Here is a 23,194-nt window from a genome sequence, read left to right as displayed (position 1 = left end):
TATTATCCTATTTTATCTCATGGTAACTATTACATCTTTTTTATGAAAATTCACTATCAAATAATAATTCAGTCATTTATCATAAAGAAAAATAACCTGTGGCTACGTTTACTTTTCATCTATAATGTAATGCTAATGAGAGGATTATCATTTACCCATTAATTAGGCTATGAATTCCACTATTGTGAATGATACTACATACTGCGGAAGTCATATTGTAACATCCTCAAAACCCTCTTTGTAGTAAATAATATGAGATAAAATCTTAGCGGAAAGAAAGTTATAAGATCAATGAAAACGAAAGTTGCAAGATATCAAAAGAAAGTTAAGTTAGGAAGCAAGACATAATGTATTAAATTAAGGAATGGACTAAATTGTAAATATGTGAAAAGTTTTATGGCATAAGTATAAATATTGAAAATTTGAAGTGAAAGGCTAATAGTGCAAACATCTTAAAGGTATAAGGATCTATAAATTAAGGAAAATGGATTAATAAGGACCAAATTGAATAAGCAAAAAAATATAAGGGATTAAATTGTAATTTTACCAAATTAAGTGATGATTTAAGGATGAAATTTTAAAAGATCATAAAGGGAAAAATGGTCAATTAGAAAGAGGAGGAACTCTAGAAGGCAATGATGATTTTGGAGATATTTTATAATTATTTAATTAGATAAATATTACTTTATTAATATTTTAATGATATATTCTACTAATATTTTATTATAAATAGCTAGTATAAAAGGAGAGGAAGATGAAGAAAATAAAAAGAGGATCCTCCCATTTTTCCAACATGAGTGAGGGGGAGAGAAGAAGAAAACTTTGTTGTCTTTACAATTTGATTTTTCCTCAAAAAATCCACTATTTTCACCTAGAATTTTAAGGAATTTTCATAATCACCAAGTGAGAAAAGTGATAAGGAGATTATGGAGAACAAGAATTCAAGAAAATTGAAGTTGGAGGAGAGAGAAAATAAAGTTAACGTTTAAAATCAATAGGACAAGGTAAGAACATCAAGATTTCAATATATTTTTAAGTTTGATATTATTGAAAAAAGCATGAAAATGATGTTAAAATATAGTTTTCTTATATAAGGTTTTATATTCTTGGTATGTTAGTGAAAGAAAATAAAAGAAAGTGATGAGAAATATTGTAGAGAAATGAAAGGAGGGTGTTATATTGGTTATCAACATTTTGCACTAAAACAGTTTTTGACAGCAGCAGTAGTCTAATTTTGAAAATTCACCAAAAATTGTAGAAATTAAATTAGAGGTTAATTAAAGTATGAAATTAAATCCTATTGAGTCTAGTTTTACATAGAAGAAACAGTGTAAGCAAAATAATTTCATATTATGAGATATATGAACTTTTGTGAGACAAGGTCAGATTGATTTTAGATTCTCTTGTTCTGACTTTGGAAAATCATAAAAAAATGTAAAAAAATAATTAGGGGTTTAAATTTATCTATTTAAATTCTTAATGAGTATATTTTTAAGAGAAATAAACGGAAACATCATCCAAACCCCGTACTAAGAGATAATTAATTTTTAGCAAAGAAAGGTCGAAGTTGTCAAACAATAGAACAGGGATAAATTTGAAGATTTTACTATACTTATTGGTTAAATTATAAATTCTGAATTTTTATGGTAAAAATATATTTGAGTCTAGTTTTAAAAACATCAAGCAGATCTTAATTTTGAATTCTGTAGCTCAAGATATAAATAATTTAGGGATTATGACTCAAGTGGACAACTTTGATATAAACACATAAGTAAATAATGGAATTATAGATAATGTTACATTTAAGCATGTTATATACTAAAAGCTAGTTATCCTAACAAATATATACATAAAGAATGTGGAATGGAGAGGAGGAGGAGGAAAAATATATGAATATATATATATTAGATGAATTTGAAATGTTTCAAAATGGTTGTAGGTGATGGTATGATTAATACATATGAGTATATTTAAACAATTTGAAAAAATAATAAGTAAATAATTGTTAATTTATGTGAATTCTTTGTTAAAATTTTATGAAGAATTAAATTGATTGACACAATTTAAAAATAAATATGAAATATTCATAAAGTGGGTAAACTAATTTTGCAAGTGCAAGTCCTCCAATTGTCTTATTTGTAAAATTTTAATATTTGTGTTAATTTTATAAACTTTGTTATCTTTAATTGAATATCATGTTTTTTATGAAGACTTGAGATTAGAAACAGATGTAAATGTATGATATGTAAAATAAAGTGGTGGTTATGACATCTGAATACGGTTTAGGTAATGATATAAAATAAATAAAAATAAATCGTGGAACTTGTAGGAAAATAGAGACAACATCACGATGACAAGTTCGCCATGTCATGACATGGAAACCCCCAACGTCGTGACGACAATTCAAAAATTTTTATGAACTTTACAATTTGGCCTTTAATCAATTGTGGATGTTTTAATGAGCTCATTTAACTCATAATTAGTTCTATCGTAAATTTAATTATTTCTAAAATTAGTTAAAGATCTACATTAATTAAATAATATGATAAATTGATCTGAAATTTTTAGTAGTTGCTTCGGCAACGAATGTGACATCTTGATGCCTTGACTCAGTGATCAAGTAGGGTATGGGGGTGTTACACATATACCTAATGCACCAGCTTTCAGTTTCTTATCTATTTGCATTACATCAAAGTATACGATTCACACACATATATAGTCCATCATCTATTTAGGATTAAGGTATGCCACACTATAAACGTCACAAGTGAATAAATCCATAAACGGGTCTAGGATCTATCCTACTTGGGTCTTTTCCAATATACTATCAGTCCAATCAGTCACATCTATGTCTCTATCTTTTGGGAGTCCTCCGCTCCGATGCCCAAGATAAAATATCTCCTCAATTGAACTTGATAGACGACATATTAGTCTCTCAATCGTTTTGCTCATTTCCAATTGGACTAATGACATGTTTAGGTTCATCTACTAATACAAGTTGTTCTTTCGTATTACGATCCAACCATGTAATACCGCTTAATATTAGTTAAACCTTAGATAATCAGTGAGTCAATATTTGCTTTTATTTTGCTTTGCGTGCAAAAACTTAAGAACAATATACAAAAAGGTATTTAATGTAATTAATGGATATTATTATTAAACCAATTTGTTCAAAAAATACAAGTTTACAAAACAAATATACTACACTTAGGGCACCAAATCCAATAGTTACAATATTTTATATGAATCACTATATAATAAAAGTTTATATTAAAATCTTTGAAGGATTTAGAATAACAGAAGCATATAGAATTTTTTGGGAAATCGTTCAATATGTTTGCGTAAACATTTATATGAATTGAAATAATTTGAAGATATACAATATATTTAACTCAGAAAATATTAGTTGAAGGAAAATTATAAAATGATCCAAAATACATATTTGTATTTTTATAGAAGGATCATGATTAAAGTTTGTTATGATTATTATTGAAACTCCTGAAGAGATCAAAATATATTTCCCCAAAATTTTTCCTTACTCGTGACTTTCGAAAGAATGGTGATATAAATATTTAGTAAATTCGTTTAAGTAATTATTTGAAAAGCTAGTATTCAAGACCAAATACATAAAATATGAGATATCATGTGATGTAGTCATGAGAAGGAGTAAATAAGTGTTATACTATTTTTTCTTTAACCAAGGTTTTGTCTCATTAGATTTTTCTGATAAAGTTGTTAATGAGAAAACATATTATGCGTATTATAGATAAGTGTATTCTTTTTCCCTCACTAAGAGTTTTTTTTTTCAAAGAGTTTTTATATTAATAAGATTTTAACGATGGATATTATGTACCAATGGATATCAAATGGAGAGTGTTATAAATATTTTATTATTAAATGGATGTCCTTCAAAATTAAGATAAATTTGATTTACTAAAGTAATTGATGTAATAAACATCGGATTTTTCTTGTTGCAAAGGTTTTCAAATTAAATTTACTAAAACAAGTCCTCCAAATTTAATTTCCAAAAAATTCTTGCCTCTCAAATCAATATTTATATTTATATTAATGATGTAATACAAAATTTAAATAAATAAACTTAAATTTAAAATTGAATCAAATAAATTAATTATATATTAAAAAATCGACACAACTACTAATACAAGAAAACAATGAAATCACGTTGTGGCATGAAAATTAATATAAACGAACATAATAAAATTTATATGGAATAATGTAATAATTTTATATAAATTTAGTAAATATTCTTTCGCATTTTATAGGCCCATTAAGGAGGTAGGTGCTGCTTATAAGTTTTGAAGCTACTCCATACTTAGGATGAAGATCGAATATTTGACCATTAGTTAAGATAAAAAAAAACTATTATCATCTCACCTAACTCTTATAATTTAAATTTTAATATTTTAAAAATAAAAAATAAATAAAAGATACAGATTATCAAAAATGTTATATCTAACCTATCTTAAAATAGGAAGAAAATAACTCGCACCAAAATTCAATTAATGTAATAATGGTGGAAGTAAAAATTTCATTCATGAAGCAAGATGTTATTAATGTTTCCAATTCATATAAATGATTCTTCAATTTTATCCAAAATTGTAATTTAAGGATATTGCATAGTTTACAAGTACTTTTAAAATTCAAATTCTGTGTTTACATTCAATTAAGGTTTTTTCTTTTTTATATTTTTAATGTCTGTTTTAAGGTTCGTGATTGTAACTTCTAATAATATTGTATCTAAAATTTAAATTGAAAATGTAATGTTTCTTATTATTATACCCAACTATTTATTGGTAGGATAACTTTAATAATATAATAATTTACCTTTTGATATTAAAATTATAATTTAACAACTCAAATAAATAAAATTTAAAAAGTATAATATTTCTATAATTTTAAGTTTAACTTTTTAAAAAATGATACTATGCAATGACAGAGTAAAGGGGTTGGTATTATTCATCTTCTAAAATATTTTTTTTCATTTAAATTATTTATAACTTATTAAAATTTTAAATTAGTAATAATAAAATTATCCTTTCACTCAAAAATAATAAAAAATTAATTAAATTTTTAAAAATTATAAAAATATAAACTATGAAAATAATAAAATTATATTTTTAATATTAGAAAAATACACAATTTAATCTCAACCTAAAATTTTTTGGGCTTCACCACTTATTCTATAGGCTTTTAATCTATAAATTACTATATTTTTTAATATTTCAATTCCCACTTAAATAATAAGAAAACTCTTGTTGTAAATATATTTGGCATTTGAAGACATATTTCTCCATTTTCTTAATTAAAACAAAGAAGAAAAAGAAACAACTTTGTCTTCCAAATTTCTCTTCTATTGTTTCTCTGGTTTTATTTTTAAGAAAAACCGCATTGCTTTAAAACTCGCTGGCACCAACCAATTCAATTTCTTCAAATTAGGGTTCAAAAAAACACCCACTTCCATTTCCATATAAATGTCATAGCAATGATTTTTTAATTCAGTAATATTATTTCGTTTCAATTTATTATTCTTATTTATATATTCTTTTGGGATCCCAAGTTCCCAACACTTTTGTTTTTTGTGCTCTTTATCTTGTCGATGTTTTGAAATGGCTGCGCCGAGGAATGTGTTGAGGGACGAGGAAAGTGCCGCGGCGGCGTTGTTGAACAACAGCAGCAAGGAAGATGACGATTCCCCAACTGGGAAGAGGTTAAAATCGGAAAGGTTTCCTGTTTCGAGGTGGGAATTGGCTGCCTTTTTTGGGGTTTTCTTGATTTTTTCTACCGGTTTGTTCTGCATCTACCTTACTATGCCCGCCACCGAGTACGGGAAACTCAAGATCCCGCGTTCCATCTCCGATCTGCGCTTGCTGAAGTAGGTCCTCTCTTGTTTTTTAATCATCAAAACTGACGTCTTCTCTCTTTGGTGAATGTTTGATGCTTTAGTTCGGAAATAAGCTTAATTTTGTGTTGAATCAATTGGATTTGATAAATATTGTAGATTTTCGAAATGCCCATTTTAGGTTTCTTGTGGTTTTTTGTGATTTTGAGCTAGAAAGAAGTAATAGGATTATTTTAGCTTATAATTCCATCTTTAATCGGGTTGTTTGAAAGTGAAATGTGCCTCTTTTTGTGTTAGATTGGAGGAGTTAAGCTGCTAAAACAATGAAAATTGTTATGGACGAGAATTCTATCATTTCTATTTTGTCCTGAATGAATCTTTTCAATTTGTTTTGTCCTTACTCTAACCCATATACCTTAATTTGAATTAAGGGCTTAAAATGCAATCTATGATTATTAATAATGATTGTAGTTCATCTGTGGATCATGTGAGGGAATACAATTATGCAAATTGTAGGGACCATGTTGCAGGCATGCTTAGTAGAGCCAGCAATGTATTAGATATTTCTCGTATAGAGATCGTGTAATACTGAGTGGTCATATTTTGAGAGGATCAGATAACAATTGGAGTATAATTCCCTCTTTAAATGTAAAATCACGGCATTGATATTTGATTTAGCTGTTTTGGTTGCTGAGTTCTGCTTTGACTTTTTCTTTTGCGAAATGTCATCATTGGGTTTCATTAATTTCTCCCTTCATATATTTGCAATACATTGTTGCCCTAATTGCCATTCTTAATTTATTGTTGTCATTTCCTTTAGTTTACTTATGTATTCACTACTTTGTTGTTGCTCGGCATTGCTGCTTTGTTGTCAACAATTTCTTTCTTTGTGTTCATATTTTAGCTGCAACACTCATTTTACTGAAGTCTGTGTTTTTTTTTTCTTTTTTCAGAGATAATATTGCAACATATGCAAGTGATTATCCAACACAATTCATTTTGGGTTACTGCTCGACTTATATCTTCATGCAAACCTTTATGATTCCTGGAACAATTTTCATGTCTTTGCTAGCTGGAGCTCTCTTTGGTGTAAAAGGCGTTTTCTTGGTTGTCTTTAATGCCACAGCTGGAGCATGCTCTTGCTTTTTTCTGTCAAAGCTGATAGGCAGGCCTTTGGTTAGTTGGTTGTGGCCTGATAAATTAAGATTTTTTCAAGCTGAGGTATTTCTTTGTTACCATCTTTGCAAATTTCCTTTCTGTTTTCTCTTAATTTAGCATCTTTCATTTGTTGTCCTATTATCTTCTTCGTACTTGAATTCATCTGCATTTTTTTTGTGGAGTCAGATTGCTAAGCGAAGGGACAAGTTGCTGAATTACATGCTCTTTCTGAGAATTACTCCAACTCTACCCAACCTATTTATTAATTTGGCTTCACCTATAGTTGACATACCGTTTCATGTGTTCTTCTTAGCTACTTTTGTTGGCCTAATACCAGCCTCTTATATAACTGTCAAAGTAAGTATCCTGCCATGTACCTCAATTAATTCCTTGCATTCTTTTTATGATTCGATTTTCATTTTTCTATTCCTTTTTTATTACTATTAGTATTGTCATCTGAAAATATTTGTTGAAAGAAAAGAGATACTTGTGTGTTATCCAATTTATTGCTACACCCTGTTATTCATAGGCATAAATGATGTCAGATAGTCCACATCTTTATTTAAAACAAACTTTGATAACGGAGATAGAACAATATATTTGTGTCTCACATGTCTCATCAAACAGTTTTTGATAATGGTAATAGAACAATATATTTGTGATCGGTCACATGTCTTTTCACATTGCCAAAAAGAAGAAAGTTACATGTTTCTAACCATTTGACTTTGTTCTGAAGCTCAGATCAATGACGATATTGTTTTAAACATTTTTGCATTACCCTAGCTAGCTATATATTGGAGGACTTCATGAAAGTTTTAATTTAATGTTTTAAAATAATTGATTTGCATTTGCATTCTTAACAATTTGGAACGAGAAAAGCTTCTACAAGATCGCTGAACGTATATTCTCGCCATATTCTGTCTAAATCGGATTCTTACCTTAGCCAAATACATGGAGTTACTGAACTATAGAGACTGTTAACAGTTTGAAATAGGTACTTGTTGATGAAGCCCCACGATTACTATTGTTAATAGGTTTCTTCACTAAAGATATGGCGGATAGGGTTCAATGGATTTTATTTGGATATATTTATTGGTGTCCACTTAATTGATCATTTGCTGTAATTGAATTAAGTCTCTTTGTACTGGAGATAATTAAAAAATAATAGAGTTTATGTTGAGATTCAATTTGATGCAATTCATTGGTGTCACGTAATAGTGAAATGATAGGAAAAGATGGAACTCGTGTATTCAGATCCTTACCTCTGAACAATTTGATATTTAAAAATGTGCAAGTAGCTGGTAAGTTTTTAATATAGAAAGGTCAAAGAACATTATGTTCATTTGACAGCCCTTTTTTTGGTTTATTTTGTACCTGGCTTATTTATATCAATGATATGGTATTTCTTGATGGTATTGCATACAAGTAAGCTTCAATTCAAGTATCTGATTTAGGACCATCATCGTATCTTCTTTCAGGCTGGTCTTGCACTTGGGGATCTTAGGTCTGTCAAGGACCTCTACGATTTCAAGACTGTGTCTGTGCTTTTCCTTATCGGGTTGGTCTCTATATTTCCTACCCTTCTTAAGAAAAAGAAGATATATGAATAAGGTTATGTTGGTGAAGTCTGTAGCATCGTCCTGACTGTCAATGGGGGATTAAGAATACAAATTTTTACAAATTTCAAAATTTAGGATCCAAGAAAGGATAGAGCATAGTAGAAGATCCTCATTTCTGCAGCTGATTATTGAAGATCTACCATTGACACAAAATATGAAAAGCAGACGGCAGGAAATTCCTTTTTTCTTATATTTCATGAATGTTTACTTAAAGTCATCTCCCATTTAGATTATTTAAAACATTTGGGAGTAAACTTTTTCTTTTTCTTCCTAGAAATGCTTTGTACGCCATTGACAGTTTTACTTTTACAGACAGCGCTACATGATAATGTTGCTGTAGAATTATGTAAAAACTGTACTGATATATATAGTGTACCCAGTGATAAAAGTGTCTTTTTAGATATTGCTTCCTTCTGCTGCTGATGTTTTATTTTACATAAAAAAAAAATCAGATTGGAAGTTAAATATGTGATGCTTTTCATTTTCTGGGTTAATTCAATTATTGAAATCTCTTTCTTTGCAAAAATAAATAAATAAAATAGATAATCGATAAGGGATAAAGGAAAAGGAAAGGGTTGCTTAGAGGTCAAATTTAGTTCTTGTCCTTGTTTACAACATTTAATTATTTTTTATGTTAATCCTAGTACTAACTAGGAAGTTGTAGGTCCACTGGCATCTGATCTGGTATGAAAATGTAACTTAAGGTGGAAGAAAGTTCACCTTTTACCTTTAAAAAAGCTTTCTCAGAAACTCAGTTGTTGCTCCTTTTTCTTTCTTTTTTACTTTAAATATTTCAAAAAAGTGATGCTAGTATTATAATGGTTTTTTTCTTAAACAAGTCTTTAGATAGTTAAAGCATACTGATGAATATAGTATTGGGTAAGAAAACAAAACTGCACACCATCAACTTCAATTCTACCAAAAATACCATGACATCAGCTGCTGTGTCATTTTAAGGATAAGAGAAAAGGAAAATTTTAAGGTTAAGCAATCACCATTGCTAAATAAAGTACATTAGCTTGATAATATGTGTACATAAATATAAATATAAAGATCCAATTATCATTGTGTCTATACAAACTCAACTCAAGCAAAGAAGGGTTAAATTTGGATAGACAAATTTAAATGTAAGAAATGATGCTAACTAGAAGAAGGACAAGAGTTAGAGTCAGAGGAGATTGATGTTAAGTCTTTCACTCCTAGTCCAAAGGCGTCTGCTATATTCTTGTTGAGGTTGCTTCTCATGCTTCTGCTTCTTCCTAACCCATCACCTTTTCTCATCATTGCTGCAAACTCCCCATAATCTATTCTTCCATCCTACAATTTATATATACATGTATCATAACAACAGTTATTAATAATATTTTAAATGTTCCAAATTATAATGTCAAAGCCATGCTTACATTATCTTGGTCTATTTCTTTGATCATGTCCTCCAGATGAACATCACCTAAACCAAACTCTTTGCAAGCTTGTTGAAGTTCATCTACCGTGATATAACCACTACCATCTTTGTCAAAAAAGGTGAAAGCAGCTACTATATTTTCCTCTCTCTCCAGCTTATTCATGTGCAGTGTTGCTGCAATGAATTCACCATAGTCGATTGTTCCATTGTTGTCGATATCGGCCTGTCAAGGGTAACAACAGTTGTGGTTGTCATCAATCACTCAATCATGTTGTAACATAAAGCATATCAGTAACAAGTCAAGAAAGGAAGTGGTATTTACTGCTTCCATTAAAGATTTGATTTCAGATTCCATTAATTCAGACCCCACTTTCTTCAAACCGTCTTTGAGTTCTTGATACGTTATTGTCCCGCTGCTGTCCGTGTCGATCATTTTGAACAACTCTTTCAGACCACCTATTTCTTCCTCGGAGAGTCGTTCTGCTATGACCTGCAAAAGAATGTTTTTTTTTTTTTGTGTGTCTCCCCCCATTGTAAAAGAACGTGAAACATAGGTAAAAAGGGGCAGCGTTTTCAAGCATGCCTATGTAAACACATCAAAAACAGGAGAATGACATACACGCAACGCCATCTTTTTAAGTTTGTTCATCGCCGAGAACTGCTTCAAGCGTGATAGCACGGCGGAATCTAGAGGTTTGTCTGGGGCAACTCTATCATCAACAATCCATGGGTGACCTGATGCATAAATCAACCCACTGTTATGACTTCCACACATAAAAAAAGAAAGAAAGAAAGGTAGGCATTGTCATTCCCTTGCTATTGCAAAGAAATCATGATTTGGATTGACATTAATATTTAAAATGACTTACATAAGACTTGATAAGCAGAAATTCTTGACTTAGGGTGCCTTTCAAGCATCTTTCGTATTAGATCTTTTGCACTTTCGGAGATGCTAGGCCATGGTTCGGATGTGAAGTCGAGTTTCCCATGTAAAATCTGTCTGAATATTCCTGATTCAGTTTCTACGAATCAAGAAGAAAAGTAAAAAAAAACAACTTAGGATATGAGAATATAAGAATTAGGACCAAGTGTTGAAGGATGTATGATATGATAAAATACCTGCCCAAAATGGTGGAACACCACTCAACAAAATGTAAAGGATAACACCTGCACTCCATATATCTATTTCTGGTCCATAATGCTTGCACAAAACCTCTGGTGCAACATAAAAGGGACTCCCAACAACATCAGCATAACGTTGTCCTATACGATAGAAAACGTAAACCGGCATTAACTCTGAGAGGAAACGCCGTGAAAAACAGAGGGAAAATCACAGTAAGTGCCACAGGTGTGAAGTTTCCCATCATTTGAAGAAGCCTAATGATTCTTCCTAGCACAAGAAATTTGAAAATGCCATCATACAAGCAAGAAAAATTTGGTACCGAGGCACAACCTGATGTTCCAGCGATGCTGATCTTGACATCAGTATGGAGTTTTACAGAATATAATTGGTATAATCATATGTGTCCTCCTCCGCTCATTTTACGGTCGAAGCCTAAACCTATTCGGGTCGGGGTATTCAGGTAAAGCCTCTCCATTCGTTTTTAGGCTCTGAGTCTAAACCTATTCAGATTAAGATATTCAGGTAAACCACTCCAACAATCTTAAAAATTGAGATCATAAGGGAAACTTATCCCATAATATCTTAAAAACATTCAACATGATCAAACATAAATTTCTGAAGAACTTTGAGAGAATCAACCCAAACTTTTTTTTTTCTTTTTAAAGAAAACCCAATTAAAAGGAAAGCACCAATCGAGGAAACAACCAAAATCATAAGGTCAAAATCAATGGCCATTGTTTCCAAAATCAAGAGTAGCATATAAAGAAAAGAAACCCCAGGACCCAACCTGGTTTATAGAAGATAGACAAGCCAAAATCTGTAGCCTTGAGGACGGCATCGTCACCAGGAGAATCAAACAAGAAATTCTCAGGTTTGAGATCTCTATGCATAACCCCAAGAGAATGACAAGCCTCCACAACACCCACGATTGTTTTAATAAGCTTAGCAGCCTCTCTTTCACTGTAATGACCTTTAGCCACAATCCTATCAAAAAGTTCTCCGCCTAAACAAATCTCCATAACCAAGTGAACAAACACGGAATCTTCGTAAGTCCCCTCGATCCGCACCACGCTCGGGTGCTCCGACAAATGGTGCATGATCTTGATCTCCCTCCAAACATCGTCGTAATCTTCACGGCATAAAAGTTTACGCTTTGGGATCGACTTACAAGCGAAAACGGTGCCAGTAGCTTTGTGAATACATTCATAGGTGGTGCCAAATTGGCCTTGCCCCAGCTTCTTCCCCACCACGTAATGGTCCCTTAGTCTTGGGGTTTCGTATGGCAAAACCCATCCTTTGGTTGCTGCTGTCGTCGGTATTGATGATGATTGATTATTCATTGTCACAAATATATCTCAAATAATGGGATCTGTTCTATTTTCTCTTTGGAATACAACAAATGTAATAGTTTATTCTATATATTCATTGGGTGGTGACTCAACGTCATCAAGAATGCATGAAAAGGAAAACGAAGCTCTAAACTTGATGCTTTTGGACTTTTTCTGTTTGTATAATTAGTAACTATTTGATGGCGAGTTTTTTTGGGTTATTATCTTATTTTTAGTAGCTGATTTGATAGAAAAAAAAAATCAAAAAAAGATATTTATTAGCTCATTCGTTCATTCATATATGCACTGGGAATGTGATAAGTTTTTTGCTGGTTTAATGTGCATGCTCCATTTCAATTCTATTTCTTCCATTTTTAACCACTTATTCATCCATTCTGTTTCACATGCAATACGTAAAAATAGCATAAATCATATTATATATCATTATTACGGCTTCAGATTTTTTCATATATGTATGTATAATATTATGCAAATATAATTGCTCTATCCCTCTGCAAAAATGTGCCACCTAAATTTTTGTCTTTATAATAAAAATGTAGGAAAATGTTCGTCTCTCAAAGGATTTGGGATAGGGGGAAACCAAAAAAAAATTAAATTGTATATTTTTATTATAATAAAAATATAATTTTATTATTTAAATTGTTTATTTCTTATAATTTTTAAAGAATTAAATTAATTTTTTTATATTTTTAAAGGGATAAAGTGTAATTTTATCATTACTATTTAAAATTTTATAAATTATAAAAGAGTTAAAAATTTTTTCTATTTTAGAACACTACAAGAAAATAAGGCTTTAGCGGCGCTTTTAGAGGCGTTTTATCAAAAAACGCCGCAAAAATTGTAAAACGCAGAGCAATAGCGGCGTTTTACCAAAAACGCCGCTAAAAACAGAGCAATAGCGGCGTTTTTAGTTAAAACGACGCTAAAAATTATAGAAATAGCGGCGTTTTACAGAAAACGCCGCCAAAAAACATAGCAATAGTGGCGTTTTACCAAAAACGCCGCTAAAAGCCAGAGCATTAGTGGCGCTTTTGGTAAAACGCCACTAAAAACCAAAGAATTAGCGGCGCTTTTGGTAAAACGCCGCTAAAAGTCATTTAACCCCTAAAACCCTAAACCCCAAAAAACATAAACACTAATCTATAACCCCTAAAACACTAAACCCCCTAAACACTAAACACTAAACACTAAACTATAACCTTTAAAACCCTAATTAAACCCCAAAAAACATCATATGGATGTTGATGTGTATATATACATAGGATATTAATGTAAAGGTTATGTTCATAATAAATTATGGAAGCAATATTACTTAATATTGATTAAATTTATTTTTGGGTTGAGGGTTTAATATTTAAGGTTTAAGATCTATGGTTTAGGGTTTTATGGTTTAAGTTTAATGGCCATGGGTATATAGTATATTAATCTCAAGTGAATCACATTCAATAATTAAATTAATCCTAAACCCTATAATTAATTATTGTTATCGATAATAGATATCTTGATTTTGATAAAAAAAATATTTTTTATATATTAATAATGTGTTATATTATTTAATGGATTGAAGGGATATTTTGTGGAAAACGTTTTAAATTATAAGTTTACCTTTAAATTTTATTAATAGTTTTAAATGATAGTTTAGGGTTTATGGTACTGTATGGTTTAAGGGTTGGAGATTATAAGGTTTAGAGGATAGGGGTTAGGTGTTAGGGGTTTAGGGTTTAGAGATCGATTATATTTTATGATTCATGGTTTAGGGGATAGGGTTAGGGGTTTAAGGTTTAGAGTAATTAGTGTTTTGTAATTTATATATTAAATAATTTCTTATATAATTGTAAAAGAGATAATCTTAATTTTAATATATTAAAATTATGATTATAGTTTAAATTATGTAAGAGATAATAGATAAATTTTATACAATCAATTAATGCTTTTATATTTAAAAATATTTAATCTAAACCATTTAAAATATTTAAATATTAGATTTTAAAAAAATTGGATTTAGCGGCGCTAGGGAATAAACGCCGCTAAAGGGTTTTCTATTATACAAGACGACACCGTTTTCTTTAGATTTTTAGTGGCGTTTTAGGTTAAAACGCCACAATAGGGTTGATTTAGCAGCGCAAGGTTATAAACGCCACTAAGGGTTATTTTGTTTAGATCAAAACGGTGTAGTTTTTATGGATTTTTAGTGGCGTTTTTGGTTCAAACGCCACAATAGGTTTGATTTAGTGGCGCTAAGGTATAAACGCCACTAATGGTTAATTTGTTTATATCAAAACGATGTAGTTTTATTCGATCATTAGTGGCGTTTTAGGGTAAAACGCCGGAATAGTTTCGCCTTTAGCGACGCTTGGTGATAAAACGCCACTAAATGTTATTCTGTTCATATGAAAACGTCGTCGTTTTTTTGGATTTTTAGTGGCGTTTTAGGGTGAAACGCCGCAATTGATTTGCCTTTAGCGGTGCTACGGAAAAACGCCACTAAAGTTTATTCTGTCTATATCAAAACGGTGTCGTTTTGTTTGTTTTTTTAGTGGCGTTTATGTTAAAATGCCGCAATTGGTTTGCCTTTAGCGGCGCTAGGTGAAAACGCCGCAAATGTTAATTTATTTTGTGCTAAACGATGTCGTTTTGCTCTCTTCTTTTTTACCCACACCGAGTTCCCCCTTCTCCCTGGTTTATTTCCTCCATTTTCCCTTCTTCAAATCCCTAAAATAATCACCCCCTTCTCCCTAGTTTATTCCCCCCATTTTCCCTAATTCAAAACCCTAAAATAATTACCCTTTTCTCCCCAATTTGAAATCTAAAATCCCCAGTAAATGTTCAGTTAAAGGAAGCGGTAGTAAGAAAGGGGAAGGAGCACATTTGAAGCTAGGAACGGCTTGAAAGAAATTTGGTAAGTTCTCTTTTGGACTGTTTTTGTTATTTTCATGGCTTGAAATTAGACTGGTTGGATTCTGGTAAGTTGTAGGGGAGGAAGGGAATGGGGTTTTGGGGTTTAAGCTTTGGGGAAGGGAGGTGGCATTTGATGGTGGTGGAGCGCGGGGAAGGGGGCAAATGTCGGCGGGTAGAGGAGGGGAGTAGGTGGGAAGGGGCAGCCAAAGACTGCATATTTTGTTCTTCACAGGTTGGTTGCCTTAATGATGGATTTTGGGAGGGGATAAGGGAACACTGCAATTCTAATTTCTATTTGTGAAATTGGGCTTTTATGAGCCATGCTTTGCCCGTTATTTTTTGTCTTGATCATTATGTTGTTAACATGGTCATTAACGATGTTCACATACTCAAGCTATTGCTCGTCTTTATATGAGTTAGTTGTTCCTTCTCATTTTCATTTTTGATCAGCAGGCCAAAAAGTGCATCAATCTCTAATAACGTCCATGCATCAGAACTAAACTCTCTAAGGTAAGTTTCTTTACATACATATATATATTGTCTGAATGGTTTATTAGTTCTGCTCTGTATGTTGCAATTGGTTAACTCAATGAAATGTTTGCTAGGTTTTATATTGATCAGTTGATATCTCTAATCATGTTATTAGATTGATACTATTCCGGCTCGACAATTGTTGTGTTGAATGTGGTAACAATGTCAACTCATTAATCCAAGGAACATTTTTGTTATTTCCTCAAACGTTTTTAGCTGTTTCGATGGATAGATTGAATAGCATGTAATGAATTTGTTACTCATTGTATAAAGGCTTATTCCTTTTTAATAATAGCATTGGCACAGGAGGAGTTGTAGTTAGGTGGTTAGAATAAGGAGTAATCATAAAATGGTAACACAAAATGATTCTCCTGCAATACGGAAGGGAGCTATGTGCATTTTGTTAGTTGCTTGTTTAGAATGATCTGCAATTTGATGTTGTTGAGTGTACCAATGCAATTTGATGTTGTTGAGTGTACAATCGAAACAAGTACATTTTAAAATAAGGGGTCAGTTTTTATTTTTTTCCAAAATAAACTACTAATATTTTTAGTCTATTATTTCATTAAAAAATAATTTGCTAAATTTTATAAGGTTGTGCTAAATTTCATTCCGTGTTATGGGTTATTATTGCTGAATTTTGAGTGTTGAATGCCATATGCTTTGATCTTTAGGTGCATTATCTATTGACAAAAGTTGCAATAAAGCTGATTGTTGAAACACAGGTAGACAGTTCTTGTTGAAGTCTTATTTTTTTAATGTCTATTATAGCCGTTGAGTTATAAAATCTAGTTTTTTCTTGTTACAGGATTGAATTTATCTTGGGCTCGAGCCAAATTGATCTCGGACTCTGATCTGTTACTATCTTCGGCCTTCTCGTGCTCACGTTTTGTCGGATTCATATTTTCTGAAGTTTGGATTTTTTCTAACTCCCTTTGTTACAGGTTCGGGTTTTCTCGAACTCTAGTTAGAAGTTTTGACTATTTAATTCAATTTTTATTATTTATTTTAGTTTTGATTCTAAAATTTTATTCTTATTAATAAAAATAATTATTATTCAAAGATATACAATTAGTTATTTTTATTTATTTAATAACATATTACTAGTTCATGTAATATAAAACAATTAAGGTATTTTATAATATGATATTTGTTTACTTATAAATTTTAATAGTTTCAATTATTAAAAAAGTGTAATTAAATATTATCAGATTTAAAATGTTTTATTTTTTTATTTTTTTGCTTTAATGTATTTCAATATTTATCAATTTTAAAATGATTTGCTTATATTTCATTTATCAACGTTTTAAATATATTTCAATATTTCAATATTTATCAATTAATATAATTTCATTTATCATTTAATTTTTAAATAAATTTAAAATTTTCTATTATATTGATCCAAAATTTGAAATATTTTATTTTATTCCGCTTTAATTTAATTGCAGTGCGATAGCAGCTTGAATTAAATTAAATTGTATTTAAAGTTCTATTTTAAATATTTTATTTTATTTCACTTTAATTTAATCACGACATATATATTTTGGATAAATTTATTTAAATTTTAAATTACATATTTTTGGATTAATTTATTTTGGATTAATCAGGACACAATTTTTTTAAATTACGACACATATTTTGCAATTTAATCACGACACAATTTTTTAAATTACATATTTTGGATTAATTAAAATAATTTTTTAAAGGGATATAATATTTATCTTAATATTTATTATATATCATATAATAACTTACATAACTTACAAAACTTACATAATACATAAATATATATCATAAATATATATCATATCATAACTTACACAACTAACATAATACATAAATATATTTCATAAATATGTATCATATCATAACTTACACAACTTACATAATACTCCAAATATATATCATAAATATATATCTTATCATAACTTACACAACTTACATAATACATAAATATATATCATATCATAACTTACATGTCTTACATAAATGTATATCATAACATAACTTACATAACTTACAAAGCTTACTTAACTTACGTAATATATAAATATACACTTGAAAATCCCCCTGCCTGAATTAGTTTGCACCTATTAGATAATTTATACTTGATATATATTATCTATTTTAGTAAACGCAATTTATTGTTAACTTTAGATTTCAAGAACTACGAAATGGATAGGAGTTGGATGAAATTTTCAAGGGTAAGCAATGCCTATCGAAATGGAGTACAAACTTTTCTAAATTTTGCATTTCAAAATGCAAGCCAAGAGAATATGATTCTTTGCCCGTGTAAGAAGTGTGGCAACATTAATTGGCATTTTCGTGAAGTTGTCTACGAACATCTAATTGTTGACGGCTTTATTCGGGGGTATAAAAAATGGATTTTCCATGGAGAGTGTACATCTAGTGGAACTTCTTCAACTATTAATCCGACTTATTCTAATAATACTTACCATCAGTATGTTAGACAAGATGACATGGAAGGTATGTTGCGGGATGCATTTAATATGCACAATCATGGTGAACAATCGTTTCCACCTAACTTTATTGCATCCGACGATTGTAATATTGGTGGAAATGTTTTTTGCGAAACGGGAACAAGTGCACCTGATGAGGAGCCAAATGAAGAAGCGGCGAAGTTCTACAATTTACTTAACGAAATGAACAAAGAACTTTACGAGGGATCAAAATATTCAAAATTGTCCTTCTGTATTCGTGTCTTTCACTTAAAATGTTTGGGAGGGTGGACCAAAAACTCTTTTACAATGTTGCTAGAGTTTCTGAGAGAAATGTTTCCGTTTGCAAAAATCCCCCAGTCTTGTCAAGATATGAAGAGACTAATAAAAGATTTGGGCCTTGGGTACGATAAAATTCATAGTTGCCCAAATGACTGCATGTTGTATTGGGGTGATCAGAAGAACCAACAGTCTTGTCATGTTTGCGGTAAGTCTCGTTGGATGAACGGGAATACAGAAGATGTGAATGGGGATGGAGGTACGGCACATTTAAGAAAGAAGCCAGTCAAGGTTATGCGATATTTTCCCATAATACCAAGACTTCAAAGGCTTTTCATGTCGCCAAAGACGGCAGATTCTATGAGGTGGCATAATGATCAACGAACCGATGATGGATTATTAAGGCATCCTGCTGATTCTTTAGCTTGGAAATCGTTTGACAGTAAATTTCCAAGCTTTTCAAGTGATCCTCGGAATGTGAGGCTTGGGCTAGCAGCTGATGGCTTTAATCCTTTTAAAATTATGAGTACTTTGTACAGTACTTGGCCTGTAGTGCTTGTTCCTTACAATTTGCCTCCATGGATTTGCATGAAGCACTTTTCATTTATTTTATCAATGATTATCCCTGGAGAGAAAGGTCCCGGAAATGATATTGACATCTATTTGCAGCCACTTATTGAAGAGTTAAAACAGTTATGGTCGGGTGTTGAGACATATGATGTATTAAGAAAGGAGAACTTTAATTTACGTGCAACTTTATTGTGGACAATTAATGATTTCCCAGCTTATGCTAATTTATCAGGTTGGAGTACTAAAGGACGTTATGCCTGTCCTTGTTGTGCTACGCAAACTTGTTCGAAGTGGTTGTATAATGGGAAGAAGTTCTCTTACATGGGCCATCGTCGGTGGTTAGATGGAAATCATAAATTTAGATTTCAGAGGACTTTATTTGACGGTACTGAAGAGTACAGAGGAGCTCCTGAGCAGACCGGTGGATCTGAAATCTTGTTTATGTTAAAAGATATCAACTTTAGTTACGGGAAGATGAATCAACCACCTATCACGCAAACAAGGAGAAGATCGATGGATGAATCTGATGATGAATCTGACGAAGAGGATGATCCTAATGAGGCGGACTTGTGGAAAAAAAGGAGTATTTTTTTTGAGTTGCCTTATTGGGAGCACAACATTTTACGCCACAATCTTGATGTCATGCATATTGAGAAGAATGTCTGCGAGAATATAATTGGGACAATTTTAAATGTCGATGGAAAATCAAAAGACAATCTTCAGATTCGACTTGATTTAGTTGACATGAGAATTCGGCGTGATCTTCATCCTCAAGTACTTCCGAATGGGAAGTATCGGTTGCCGCCTTCTATTTTTTCAATGTCAAAGAAAGAGAAAGAGGTGTTTTGCATGGTGTTGAAGGATATAAAGGTCCCAGATGCGTATGCGTCAAATATATATCGATGTGTGAGTCTTAAAGATCGAAGATTATATTCATTAAAATCACATGATTACCACATCTTGATGCAAGATTTACTCCCAGTTACTTTACGGTCCTGCATGTCAAAAAATGTGACGTCTTGTATAATTGAACTATCCAATATAATGAAAGCTATTTGTGGCAAAGTTTTGGATGTTGAAGAACTTAAGAAAGTACAGGATCGAGCTGCTTTGACTTTATGCAATTTGGAGAAGATTTTTCCACCTTCCTTCTTCACTATTATGGTGCACTTGGTAATCCATCTCCCTCACGAAGCAATACTTGGTGGACCGGTTTTTTATCGATGGATGTATCCTATAGAAAGGTGCTAATTTATTTCTCAAGTATTTATTCATTCGACTCCATACATTTAGTTACAACTTTTAATAAATATTGTATATCGTGTTTAGGTTCCTAAGCAAATTGAAATCTTATTGTCGCAATAAGCGTTATCCAGAAGGATCAATTGCTGAAGGCTACTTGGCAGAGGAGTGCTTGACCTTCTGTTCTAGATATTTAGAAAATGTTGAAACACGATTGAATAGACCAACCAGAAATGCTAGGGTCAATGATCATAACTTGGCCAAAACTTATTTATTCCAAAGTTACGGAGAATCAATCGGCAAAGTTGAAATTGCAGAATTAGATGATATATCGTGGATACAAGCACATCGATACATACTTTTTCACCATGATTTAGTTGAACCGTTACGCAAGTAAGTTCTAAAATTTCATCACATATTCGTCGTTTTGATTTGTTTATCTTCTAACAAATTAAACTTGTTTTTAACATAGTGAGTACAAACAAATTTTGAGATCTCGTGCATGCTCTCGAAGATTACAACATCGAGAGATTAATAAGTTATTCACAGAATCTTTTCATGAATGGTTAAGCCAAACAGTATGTAACTAAAGTTAATAAGTTACATATATTCACAAAATTTAGTTAATCAAATAAGAATGTTTTTACATAATACATTTATAATTATTCAATTTACTTTCGATCCAATAGGTTTGGGGTGGGAAGGACGTCAATGACGAAGTTAAATGGCTTTTCCAAGGTCCGAACAGAGTAATAAAAAGATATAGTGCCTTCCTTATCAATGGATACAGATTTCATACAAAGTATCACGAGAGAATGAGGAGAACTCAAAATTGTGGAGTTGTTGTTAATTCTTCAATTACAAGTTATGCTAATGCTAGGGACAGTAATCCGGTTGAGGGTAATGTGGAGTATTATGGACTTCTTACCGACATTATTGAGTTGGATTACTATGGCAGATGGAAAGTTGTCTTATTTCGGTGTGATTGGGCTGATGTTAATACTGCTCGAGGAATTAAAAAAGATCAATTTAGTTTTACAATGGTGAATTTCTCTCGCTTGATTCACACTGGACAACAATTAATGGACGAGCCATATGTATTTTCCTCTCAAGTGAAACAAGTTTTTTTTTCGAAAGATCCAACTGATGAGGGTTGGTATGTTGTACTCCGGAACACCCCTAGAGACTTGTTTGACATGGGTAATGGAAATAGAGATGACATTGTCGAAAGATCAGAAACATTACCTTTTCCAGAACAAAACTTAGATGAAAATATCCCTAGTACTAGTACACAACATCAATGGGTTCGACATGATGTGGATGAAGATATTTACGAATAATGATGTAGTAAGATTTTATGATTTTTTAATTATATGTAATATTATAATTTTAATCTTGGTCAAGTTATATAATTTAACTATTTTATATGTACTATTATTGTTGTAATTTGTTACTAAAACTTTAACTATTTTATGTGTATTGCAGGAAAAATGCGTAGAAGAAGATTACGAGATTTAAGTATTGTCCAGAATATTCCAAATTCAGAAGAAGGAAATAGTGAACAGCAGACAGTTGTTGGATCTTCGAATGTGCCGGAGACACTTGACGAGCCTGAAGAATTTCAAAGTAATGTTAAGTTCATTTTACATGTATTGACTTTTATTATTGATTTATTTGTCAATTTTAATACAATAATAGTATATCATTTTTCAGCTGAAAGTGGTGGGACACGCAGAGTTCGAGGACGTACGCTGCTTAGAGATCTATACGACTTAGATCCTGTCGAGCATGTCAAAGTAAGTAGAAATACTCATGGTCAGCCTGTTGGATCTGAAGCTCGACTTTTAGCAGGCTATTTGGGCATTTTAGCACGAAATGTCAATATGTGGCCCATCAACTATGAATCATGGCATCACATGCCTGATAGCAACAAAAATCAGGCTCTCACTAATATTAAGGTAAATAAATGTTAATGTAATTTATAATACTTTGGTTTAAGTTTTATTTATTTTTACATTATAAACTTGTGCTTTTTTAGGAGAGATTTGCTTTTGAGGTCTCCGATGATTATATCAAGAAGGCATTGGGTAAAAAATGGAGAGACAATAAAAGCACTTTAAAAAAACAATATTTTAAGAAAGACATAAGCCTCGAGGAAAAATTAAGAAATGTCCCGCCGGGAATGCTGAGGTACCTGTGGGAAGATGCGATTCGATTCTGGAATTCAAAGAAAGGAGAGGTATTGCGTATTTCCAAACTCTTATATATAGTGTTTACTATATACGTAATAATAATTTCATTATGTAGGACTGTGAGTGTGTTGGAACAAGCAGCAGGCAAAAACAAAAATGCACGCACACGGCAGGGTCGAGAAGTTTTGCTTCTGTAGCTGAGGCCGAGGTATTATGAATTTATTAGTTCTTTCAAATATTAATAACTTTCTACTATTAAATAATATTTTTACTACTATATTGTAGGAAGTCAAATCTGGACAAAAAGTTGGACGCCTTCAGCTTTTTGAGATTACGCATAGGAAGAAAGATAGATCTCCTATGACATCCGAAGTTGGAGAAATTATGGTATATTTACTTAATATTTGATTTATTCTAAATATTTATAATCTTTAATTATAATTATTTAATTCAATTCATCGTTAGTAGTTTTAAATAATGTTAAGTTATGTTGCATTCATTTTTATTAT

The 23,194-nt window shown here is 31.3% G+C and overlaps 2 protein-coding genes across 2 annotated transcripts; one reads left to right on the top strand and one right to left on the bottom strand.

Moving 5' to 3' along the window:
- The first annotated feature begins 5,248 nt into the window (after nucleotides 1-5,248).
- On the top strand, nucleotides 5,249-9,038 carry LOC107951566 (uncharacterized membrane protein At4g09580). Its single transcript, XM_016886659.2, has 4 exons — nucleotides 5,249-5,893; nucleotides 6,814-7,081; nucleotides 7,205-7,375; nucleotides 8,497-9,038. Exons 1-4 carry the CDS (start codon nucleotides 5,628-5,630, stop codon nucleotides 8,626-8,628), a joined length of 837 nt encoding a protein of 278 aa, XP_016742148.1. The 5' UTR covers nucleotides 5,249-5,627; the 3' UTR covers nucleotides 8,629-9,038.
- A 576-nt stretch (nucleotides 9,039-9,614) lies between these two features.
- LOC107951565 (calcium-dependent protein kinase 11) lies at nucleotides 9,615-12,691 on the bottom strand. The gene is made up of 7 exons (XM_016886658.2): nucleotides 11,953-12,691; nucleotides 11,162-11,305; nucleotides 10,912-11,064; nucleotides 10,662-10,777; nucleotides 10,365-10,532; nucleotides 10,041-10,265; nucleotides 9,615-9,954 (listed from the first exon to the last, which is right to left on the bottom strand). Exons 1-7 carry the CDS (start codon nucleotides 12,503-12,505, stop codon nucleotides 9,778-9,780), a joined length of 1,536 nt encoding a protein of 511 aa, XP_016742147.1. The 5' UTR covers nucleotides 12,506-12,691; the 3' UTR covers nucleotides 9,615-9,777.
- Between the last annotated feature and the right edge of the window lie 10,503 nt (nucleotides 12,692-23,194).

Source organism: Gossypium hirsutum, chromosome A02, assembly GCF_007990345.1.
Source record: "Gossypium hirsutum isolate 1008001.06 chromosome A02, Gossypium_hirsutum_v2.1, whole genome shotgun sequence".
Lineage (NCBI taxonomy): Eukaryota > Viridiplantae > Streptophyta > Magnoliopsida > Malvales > Malvaceae > Gossypium > Gossypium hirsutum.
Note: the sequence above shows the minus strand (reverse complement) of the source record. Positions and strands in the feature narration are given on the sequence as shown.

Bases quoted from the DNA above. Each gene is read 5' to 3' on its own strand.
- LOC107951566 (XM_016886659.2), top strand. From the start codon at position 5,628: ATGGCTGCGCCGAGGAATGTGTTGAGGGACGAGGAAAGTGCCGCGGCG. The intron at 5,894-6,813 runs GTAGGTCCTCTC...TTCTTTTTTCAG, and splicing joins TCCGATCTGCGCTTGCTGAA to AGATAATATTGCAACATATG. The intron at 7,376-8,496 runs GTAAGTATCCTG...ATCTTCTTTCAG, and splicing joins CCTCTTATATAACTGTCAAA to GCTGGTCTTGCACTTGGGGA.
- LOC107951565 (XM_016886658.2), bottom strand. From the start codon at position 12,505: ATGAATAATCAATCATCATCAATACCGACGACAGCAGCAACCAAAGGA. The intron at 11,065-11,161 runs GTATTTTATCAT...CTTGATTCGTAG, and splicing joins TGTTCCACCATTTTGGGCAG to AAACTGAATCAGGAATATTC. The intron at 9,955-10,040 runs GTAAGCATGGCT...TATAAATTGTAG, and splicing joins AAGAAATAGACCAAGATAAT to GATGGAAGAATAGATTATGG.